We start from the raw sequence: 10858 nt of genomic DNA, 5'->3' as shown, positions 1-10858 counted from the left end.
TCTTTGTTATAAATTCTTTTGGGATTAATTTGTAATGGACACCAAGATGGAAAAAGTAAACAAGAAGAGAAAGAGGAGAAAAGTGAAAAAAGAGATAGAAAGGGACTTTTACCGTTTAAGTCGACTCAGTCTGGTAGTGACATGACGTGTGTGGAGTTACAATTCCTTAGATGTAAAGGAAGATAAATCAGAATGGTTTTTTTCTGTGTAGGACTTTTTGCTGAAGGAAGAGCACAGGATGCTGGATTACAACCTGACCACTGTTGGGCTGGAGCTCGTCAACGTGTCTGCGTCCTGGGATGAGGTTTGTTTGTGTTTGAGCAACACACAAAACTGAAACAACCACATTAAAATGGCTCACATGCATTAGCAAACATGTTAAAATATATCCATCTTCAATAAGACGTTATGGATACAGAACGTTTTGAACTGCATAATTCACAGGGGATTATAATATATTTGTACGTTTTATTGCTGTTAAACACCAAAGTAAAATCTGCCATAAATGTCTGAGGGTTGGTTTTAAGACACCATCAACTTTAAACCAACACAAGCTCTACGCTCTTTATATCCAGGTGTATTTGTGTGTGTCGAGCCTTCATAATGAAATGTTATGTTTGCAGAAGATAAATCCTTCAACTCACCGCGCAGAAGAGGTATAAAAACACATTCCTCACAGTCACACAGAGAGGATAGTCATTTATTATATTTAGGCAGCAGCTGTAAACTTATGCTAACAGGTGTGAGTCATTCAATACACAATACCGTGAGAAAAACGAACAAACACCAAGGTTTTTTTTCTCCCCTCAGCTGCATAATTAATTAGCTTTGTGTTGTCACCACAGCCTGCTGGGAACATTTTTGAATCTCTCTTTGAGACTCGATGTTCACCACCTAATTCCCAAAATCTCTTCTTGCCTTCTCCTCTTCCTGGAATGTGCCGTTTGCACACATTTGTGGCGGGGGCTGCTTTTGTACGTCAGCTCATTAGAATGAGAATCACTCAAAAAAAAACAAAAAAAAAAAAACAAGTCAGAGCCAGCCCTGGCATTTCAGGAACACTGACCTATGAAACGCCACAGAGGTCAATGAAGACGTCAGTGAGTCAGGAAGGCTTCCTCTTTTTTTTAACCATGTGCAGCGTCACTCATGATGACCGGTGAACATGTAACCACCGGGAGACTAAAGGTTCACTTCTGTCTTTGAAAGATTTGGTTTGTAAATAAGTTTAGCATGATGAAAACTCACAGTAAACCCTGAAATTTATGTACATGAAATAAAAAAATACAAATTATACACACCAATAATGATATCAACTCATACGTGGATAGGACTAAACTATCAATTTAAACTGAATGTCAGGATTAAACAGACTGAACTCAAAAACACAGTTGGGTATGGAGAGCTTGAAAGAATAATAATAAAAAAATGTACTTAAACAAGAATAAAGTGCGGTTGTGGCATCAACAACTTATAGACCTCAGGGAAAAATGGGATTTACCATGTAAACCATCACAGCTCAGCTGAAGCTGGAGTGAAATAGGCTGAAGCTAAAGAGGAGATGGAACAAAGAACAGGTGTAAACGGACGTGGCAGGACTGAGGAGCAGGGACTAACAGTGGAAAAACACAGATAAAGGCTGGAAACAGGGAACAAATTGAACACAGAGTAACAGAAACTAAACCCTTAAGAAATAAATGTGAAAATAAAACCAAAACTAAAAACTTAAAAAATGATTACACTGATCCTGACAGGGATTAATTATAAATTAGAATTGGTAGATTATTTCTTTGTTGTAACAATGATTCTTGGCAATAAATTTTTACTGTTGGAAAGCCTGTAAATATTTCTTTTAAATGTTGCCACATTTGTAAGGAACATGCATTTGTGGAATGAGCAGTTGAGCTGAGTATGTGGATTGTGAACATGGTAAATTAGCCAAATCTTCTCTGTCAAACAGCTTATTTTGTTGTTGTTGACTCTTGTTTTGAACTTCTGATACCCCCAGGTGCCAATCAGTGAGCATGAGCTAATCAGTAGGTGACTGCTCCAAGAACCAACATGCCACGTTTGACTGATCTGGATAGAGCCTGTGTGATATGGGAACTTGAAGCTGGTGTTCTGCGAAACTGTTATGGTATTATTTGGAGGGAACCCTAGTACCAGCTCCAAACTGAAGGCTAAATTCTACCGTACACAACAGGGGATATTAGAGAAAAAAGTCGATGTCCCGAGAAGATGGTTTCCTCAACCTGTCAGTACTTAGTAAACTCTCTTCTACAGATTTGCAGGATGATAAGGCCGATGGCTCTCTGCCCAGATAATCAGCAGCAGACTGCACACAGCCAATCTCTGGTTTCATTGGGCACCAGGAGGCCTGTCATGACTGCTCCCCACCGTCAGGCTCATTTAAACTGGTGTCTGAAAGTCCAGATTCTGCCTACGGCAGCTGGATCATACAGTGAATCAATAGAGGGACATAATTTGGTGGAAGCAGTGTAACGATGTGGGGTTGTCATCATTATAGTCAATGGTAAATGGTAAATAGACTGTACTTATATAGCGCTTTTCTATCCATCCAGGACACTCAAAACTCTTCACACTAATCTGTGTCCTCATTTACCCATTCACACAGCACTCTGTTATGTCTCTACAAAGCTAATGTAAAATCATCTATGGAGACTAACCAGTGCCAATCACATTCATACACTGATGGGACACACATCAGAGGCAGTGTCTTGCCAAAGGACACAACAACTGAGACAGCTGGATGGGGGATCAAACTGGCGACCTTCTGGTTCCAGGACGACTCCCCTAACCACTCTGCCACAGCCGCCCCAATCTCACTGCAGAGAGATATCAAGATGAAATTCTGCAACCAGTGGCAATCCCATATGTCCAGAGTGACCAACACAACCACTGTGGCTGACTTGTGACAAATGCTGGGTGGAATGCTCCTCCTCATGAGGAGGAGGTGTCAGGCCGGCAGAGTTGTAAAGTAACTAAGTACAAATAATTTGTTACTGTACTCAAGTAGAATTTTTGGGTGTCTTTTCTTTACTTGTGTAATTACTTTTCAGCCTACTTTTTACTTCTACTTCTTACATTTTCACACAATTATCTGTACTTTCTACTCCTTACATTTAAAAAAAAAAAAGGTCAAAGTAGAAAGTTGTTACTTTTATTTCATTTTTGTTTGTTTTCATTCCAGATTGCTATTGTAAAAATAAATACTATCCATAAAATTTGTGCCTCCTAGATAGAGTGAATTTAATTGTGGTTGAATGAGAAGTATAAATATATAAAATTTTGATATTGTATCAGTTTGTACACAAACAAATCATGTCACACTCCAGCATTAAAAATGAAAGTACTGTACTTAGAAAGTATTTGTATTTCATGAATTATATTATTGCATTTGGCCGCAGCCCTCAGATGGATTTTTATTTTGGGGAACAGTTTTGGGCAGCCTTGATTTATGTACATTTTGTATCACGGTCTGGAGCCAAGCAGCTCAGTCTGCTTTAAAACCAATGAGGCTGGTGGACAAACAAACACTGAGAGTTTTAGATCAAAAACCATTGAAGTGGCACCACTATAAAATACTGGAGAAATATAGTTTTTGAACTTTGACAGTTTTTTTTTTACAGTTTTCTCTCTTAAAATTGACTTTCAAGTGTATCAACAGTCTTGCCCCAGATATAGTGTGCAGAATGATCTTAACAGTCAGCAGTACTGGAATTGCAACGAGATGTGCAGTTAATGGAGATTGCAAACCTGCAAAATATGAAACGTCATTTGGTCAATGTTCCTTCTCATTTAGAGGCCCTCATACTTGGAACACTTTACCATCAGCAATGAAAATGTTGACAGATATTAAAGTTTTTAATTCTCAGGTGAAACATTGGCTGAAACAAAAGCAAATATGTGAACACTGAGGGAAACCAGCCAAATTTGTTGAGTTGTTTAATTTGATATTTCTGATGCTTATCTTTTCATGTATTTCTTGTCACTAGTTATCACTCAGGGTGAGTGTGTGCGCGCGCACGTGTGTGTGTGTGTGTGTGTGTGTGTGTGTGTGTGTGTGTGTGTGTGTGTGTGTGTGTGTGTGTGTGTGTTTGTGTGAGGGGGTGATTGAGTGAGTAAGAGAGAGAGGGGACTGTTTTTATTTTATTTTTAGCTGTTTTTATTTTAAAAGTCCAACCAAGGACTGGGTTTGCAAATTAGCCCATGGCTAGAAAACCCTTGTACATAGCAACAGTTGCTTGTATTTTTTTTATCATGTAACATTATTTATTGTGCTGTCCTTGTTCAAATGAAATGAAATGAAATGTGTAGAAACAAAAACAGCTAGACTAGTGCATCCTAAATTACGATATAGTCATTTCTGAATTTTTGGGAGGTCACCTTCTAATAAATATCATTACAGAAAATCTAACTACTCATTTTAAATCAATACTTTTACTTTTAATACTTAAGTACAAAAAATATCAGATACTTTAAGACTTTTACTTAAGTAATATTCCTAAAGGAGACTTTAACTTTTACCAAAGTAATTTTTGGTAAGATACTTGTACTTTTACTCAAGTATCACTTTGTGGTACTTTATACAACACTTCAGGCTGGTGTGGCTGTGCATGGTTCTTCCATATGCTACTACACTCACCGGCCACTTTATTAGGTACACCACGCTAGTAACGGGTTGGACCCCCTTTTGCCTTCAGAACTGCCTCAATTCTTCGTGGCATAGATTCAACAAGGTGCTGGAAGCATTCCTCAGAGATTTTGGTCCATATTGACATGATGGCATCACACAGTTGCCGCAGATTTGTCGGCTGCACATCCATGATGCGAATCTCCCGTTCCACCACATCCCAAAGATGCTCTATTGGATTGAGATCTGGTGACTGTGGAGGCCATTTGAGTGCAGTGAACTCATTGTCATGTTCAAGAAACCAGTCTGAGATGATTCCAGCTTTATGACATGGCACATTATCCTGCTGAAAGTAGCCATCAGACGTTGGGTACATTGTGGTCATAAAGGGATGGACATGGTCAGCAACAATACTCAGGTAGGCTGTGGCGTTGCAACGATGCTCAATTGGTACCAAGGGGCCCAAAGAGTGCCAAGGAAAGATTCCCCACACCATGACACCACCACCAGCCTGAACCGTTGATACAAGGCAGGATGGATCCATGCTTTCATGTTGTTGACGCCAAATTCTGACCCTACCATCCGAATGTCGCAGCAGAAATCGAGACTCATCAGACCAGGCAACGTTTTTCCAATCTTCTCTTGTCCAATTTCGATGAACTTGTGCAAATTGTAGCCTCAGTTTCCTGTTCTTAGCTGAAAGGAGTGGCACCCAATGTGGTCTTCTGCTGCTGAAGCCCATCTGCCTCAAAGTTCGACATGTTGTGTGTTCAGAGATGCTCTTCTGCCTACCTCGGTTGTAACAGGTGGTTATTTGAGTCACTGTTGCCTTTYTATCAGCTCGAACCAGTCTGCCCATTCTCCTCTGACCTCTGGCATCAACAAGGCATTTCCGCCCACAGGACTACCGCTCACTGGATGTTTTTTCTTTTTCGGACCATTCTCTGTAAACCCTAGAGATGGTTGTGCGTGAAAATCCCAGTAGATCAGCAGTTTCTGAAATACTCAGACCAGCCCTTCTGGCACCAACAACCATGCCACGTTCAAAGGCACTCAAATCACCTTTCTTCCCCATACTGAYGCTCGGTTTGAACTGCAGGAGATTGTCTTGACCATGTCTACATGCCTAAATGCACTGAGTTGCCGCCATGTGATTGGCTGATTAGAAATTAAGTGTTAACGAGCAGTTGGACATTTGTACCTAATAAAGTGGCCGGTGAGTGTAATGCTGTTTGTTAACTTAATAAATGGTTAAACTGCCAATATGACTTGTTTCTTCAAATCATCCAGTCCGCCAGACACCAAACGAGTCAATGGCAGAATAAAATGCCATATTTGTTGATGGTTGAAAACCCAGTGCAGGTGAGTCTTGAGGAGGCTCAAGGCAAAAAAAAGCTTTGTTCCAAAAATAAGACTGCTGATGTGGCAGCTCAAAAGGTCCTCACAAAACTTCATGACAAGACTGAGAGGAACACAGGAGGAACAAACACAACTGACTCTACAGAGAACAATCCCTGACTGATACATCACTGGAGGACTCAGAATATAAAGGGAACTTAATTAACACAAACCACCAGGGGTGGGCACAGTTCTGTTCATCCATCTAATTATTTTATTGTAATTCTTTACAGGGGATAGTTGAGCTCTTTGAGAAGATCAAGCTGGAGAACAAAAACAACGGACACCTGAACGGGGACAGCGGACTCTTTTTCACCAACTTGTACGTCACACCTGTTCTCAGAAACATCAGCCTGCGCCTGGAGCAAGGCACCATGCTCGCAGTGTCTGGATCTACTGGCTCAGGAAAGGTAGACTGAAGGAATGTTTCCTTCTAAAAAAATCAAAAAGGAGCTCCCATGACATGTTAGACTGAATCTGGATTCTGTCTGCGTCCTCAGAGTTCTCTGCTCATGATGATCTTAGGAGAGCTGGTGCCGTCGGAGGGTCAAGTCAGACACAGCGGGCGCATTTCTTACTCATCACAGACTTCATGGATCATGCCAGGGACCATCCGGGAGAACATCTTGTTCGGTTTGACCTATGATGAGTACCGCTACACCTCCATTATCAAGGCCTGCCAACTAGAAGAGGTACTTTCCATTTTTACATCATTCATCCTCTGGTTTTTGTTGCTGCTTGGTTTAATCCAAACTATACAGACTGACTGTTATTAAAAATAAAAATATTAAGGATGCATCTGTCCTCTACAGAATGAGTTGGTGCGTACCATACAATTCACTGATACCAAAAGAGCTCTAAATATAAACTTTCACTTTGATTAAATATATATATTTTTAATTATTGTGGTTTCTGGTTAACTATAAAACATTGATCAGACAATAAAAAAATCTTATAAAAATCAGTTCACTGACAACAATCATTAGTTAAAATAAATAAAGTGCTTTTAACACATTTTCTGCTTTCTGAATGTAAGGGTTCAACCTTACTTTCTTATAACAAGGTTATAAGAAGATAAATATGATTTTATCCACAGAAAAACCAAAAATAGCTGAAATCTTACTGAGGGAGAAAAGAGATCTGTCCTCTTTTCTCCTGTAACTTTGATAAACATTCTCTGATTATCAAAATGCGTAAAAACTTTCAGTTAAGAGAACAATAAATCAAATAAGACTAAGATTCTTCTGTCTATTATCTGATTAAGAAAAAGAGAATGTCTCTTTCACAAGTTAAGGCGACCTGATGTGGCCTAAATTCAGTTCTAAATGGAACAGAGTTTTGTCCTTTTAAAGGCCCATCAGAGGTCTGAGGTCCAAGACAGTTTCCTTGATTATTTCACTCGAGGTGACCTCTACATGAGTTACAATTTTATGACTTCCTGTAAGGGTGTTGAACACACAAATGGGAAAACAGACAAAGTTATTCTTCTGAAAACAAAGGAAAAGTCTGAAACAGTTTTTTATTGGTTGAACGTTTTATGGTGCACTATTTTATTGAGAGCTTGATATTATCAGTTTTCCAAGCCATGATTTATGTATTTTATAATGGTTTGCGTATTTTATTGTATCACTCTGTCATATCCTCCCCTTTCAGACTGAAAAGCAGTGATTCACACAAACCCTTTGTTTTTTGGTGACTCATTGAATTATTAATTTATTGCTTCATAAATCAGACTCAAACGTGACCGAAAGAAACATTCCTGTTGATATTTTTACTTTTCTTATCAATACCAAACCAGGCTTTAAATACCATCCATCCATCCATCCATCCATCCATCCATCCATCCATCCATCCATCCATCCATCCATCCATCCATCCATCCATCAGTCTGTCCATCCATCCATCCGTCCATCCATCCATCCATCCATCCATCCATCCATCCATCCATCCATCAGTCCATCATGGGAGTAGTGGAGCAGAGGTTAGGGAAGATGAGTCTGTGAGTCAGAAGGTCACTGGTTCAACTCCTGAACCAACCAGCCCCACTTGAGCAAGGCCCTTAACACCTCAGCTGCTCCCCTGGTGCTGTAATTGGCAGCCCACTGCTCCACATGTCTGTTCACATGTGCGATGGGTAAAGTGCAGAGAATTAATTTCCCCTCTGCGAAACAATAAAGGCTATTAAAATCTAAAAATAAAAAAAATAAAAAATCCATCCATCTCCAGCTCACCTGGAGGATGTATTTACACAGCTGAGAGTTTTGGGTCTGTTCTGAGGTTTCCTCCCTGTGGGGTATTCCTAAAACATCTTTCTTGGAAGGTGTCTAAAACATCATTACCAGATACCAACAGGCTCCTTTCAAAGAAAAGGAGCACTGGCTCCTCTCTGAGCAGCTTCCAAACAGTTAAACTTCTCACCATGTTGCTGAGGTAAAGTCCAGCTGCTGGTCAGAAGAAGAAAGTTTCAGTTTTATTTGTAATCACATTCTATCGATCATTACCTTTTAGCTCCTGACTACAGGAGAGTTGAACATAAATTGATTGATTCATTGAGAGTTTTCACCTCTTCTCTCTTCACAACAACAATTGAGAACAGTTTGTGGAAAATGCCTCAAAAAACTCCTCCACTCAGGCCAGTAACTCATTCTTAGACAAAGGTTATCAATCCACCCTCTTCTGTTGTCGGCTTCAGACTGTGAGGAACTGATCTTCATCCTGGCTGCATCACATTTAGCTGCAGACCACTCCAGTAGCTGCTGGAGGTCCGGCTTTGATGAGTCCTACAGGAACACATGAGCTGCATAATTACTGTATTTTCTGGACTATAAGTCGCTTCGGAGTATAAGTGGCAAAAGTAAAAATATGCGTCATGAAGAGAAAAAAAAAACACAGATAAGTTGTACCTGAGTGTAAGTCGCATTTATTTAGAAATGTATTTTATAATGTCCAGGCTTAATTAACATTCTGTAGCAAACCAGCCAGTCTGAAAAGCAAATTACAGCTTCACCGATCTCACTCCACATCACTGAATCCTTTAAAGTCTTCATCCTTGGTGTCGTTTCTGAACAACTCCGCCAACTGCAGAGGAGTGCTGCCGTCAGACTCAGCTTCAGTTCCCGTTATTCCAGCCTTTCTGAATCCTGACAGGATGGTTTCAACTGTCACAGAAGTCCCTGCTTTGTCAATCCACTCAGTCCAGTCTTTCTCAGTTTTCTTTATATTTATTAATACTTCGGCTATTTAAACTAACACAAAAAAATATATATATATTTTTATATATCACAATTCTATGGAACCCCATCATGGCTGTAGGCAGTATTGTTCATGTCAGTCATTTAATATTAAATGCAACAGCGAAAAAAGAGGCGTCGTGAAGAGAGAGAGAGAGAGAAAAATGCATAAATAAGTCGCTCCGGTGTATAAGTAGCAGGACGAGTCAAACTATGAATAAAAGTGCGACTTATAGTCCGGAAAATACGGTATTCACCAGATATGAGTCGGACTCAGGCAGAGCAAACCAACCTGTCACTTCAGCTGCACAGGGACTAAATGGTCCTTTGCAGGGGACATGAAACCCTATATCCCCAAGGTACCCCGCACCACTGCCCAAACAGGACCCCACAAAGGACGTGATCATAAGCCCTATTCAAATCAGCAAATGTGAAACAAACCCTCAGATATCCTCCTGATAAGTGGGTCCAGTGGTCCTAGCATGTCGTACCTGCTACCTGGTTCAGGGGGTACCACCACCCCTTAATGACCTGGTTCCCTGGGACCCAGAAAGGAAGCAGCAAGGAAAGAAAGTGGACGGATGGATAATGTACTATATGGAAACACATCATATTAAAATATAAATTAATCTGATTTCAGTCAGGTTTAAACCTGGATGTGGATCAGATTTATGATTTGTTTTTGTTCTTTTACATTGTTCTCTGAGAGGACTTGTTTGTTTTAAGATGATTTAGTTCCTCCTAAATCTCTTGTTCAGCTCTCAGTCTCTCCTCTCCAACACCCACCTACCAGACCCTCACCTTCCCACGAGTGTCCTCTTTCTGCAGTTGGGAAAAACACTCTGCTTTTATATTTAAATAAGTAGGACCATCCCCTCTGACTGTCAACCACTACAGCCCAGTTACAGTACTACCAGGGTCTTTAGGGAATCGAGACAAATCTCTTTCTCCTCATGTCAACATGTTGCTTCAGCTCCAGTGATGAGGTCCCCCACAGACCCCATGACCTCTGCTTCCACATCAGGAGAACCTTAAAGGATGCTTGCTTTCAGGAAATACTATGAATTTAATTAAGGACACAAAGTGTCAAACTCCTGATGAGAAAATAAACGTTTTTTTCTTTAGACTAAAACTTGACAACCCGGCACGATTGTCTGTCTTTTGCTAGTATTGCATGATGGATTTTAAATTTATGTCAGCACTGATCATGCTGTGTTTGTTTATATTTTGCAAGCAGTGACTGATCTGACAGGTAGACAGGCTGTTTGAATGATGGCAAAACAAAACTGAACATTGTATGAACCTTTTGTTTAAACTTTGAAGGTTCTTTATCAACATACACAAGTCAGAGACTGATTTAAATTTGATTTGACATGAAGATTTTATTTGATTGATTTCAAACTTTATTCATTCCATAAAAAACTAAATTCTATGTCCAATTAAAAATACAAATAAAATGAAAAAATCTTATATTTGCCCCTTTTTTCTCAAGTATAAATTCAAACTATAATAATCTTTAGTTAACAAAACATTGAATCTTTCTAGAACAACAAATTGAATGGCTACATATTAAACC

The 10858-nt window shown here is 39.7% G+C and overlaps 1 protein-coding gene across 1 annotated transcript in view; it reads left to right on the top strand.

Moving 5' to 3' along the window:
• The window catches only part of cftr (CF transmembrane conductance regulator), a gene marked incomplete at its 3' end in the record, with an annotated part of 78751 nt that overhangs the window by 24446 nt on the left and 43447 nt on the right, over nucleotides 1-10858 (top strand). The window contains 3 exon segments of the mRNA XM_014010265.1: nucleotides 212-304; nucleotides 6286-6462; nucleotides 6553-6744. Coding sequence (XP_013865719.1) covers nucleotides 212-304; nucleotides 6286-6462; nucleotides 6553-6744 — 462 coding nt within the window.

This window comes from Austrofundulus limnaeus, unplaced genomic scaffold (genome assembly GCF_001266775.1).
Source record: "Austrofundulus limnaeus strain Quisiro unplaced genomic scaffold, Austrofundulus_limnaeus-1.0 Scaffold67, whole genome shotgun sequence".
In the NCBI taxonomy this organism is placed as follows: domain Eukaryota; kingdom Metazoa; phylum Chordata; class Actinopteri; order Cyprinodontiformes; family Rivulidae; genus Austrofundulus; species Austrofundulus limnaeus.
The sequence above is the reverse complement of the archived record's forward strand: the minus strand, read 5'-3'. Positions and strand labels throughout refer to the sequence as shown.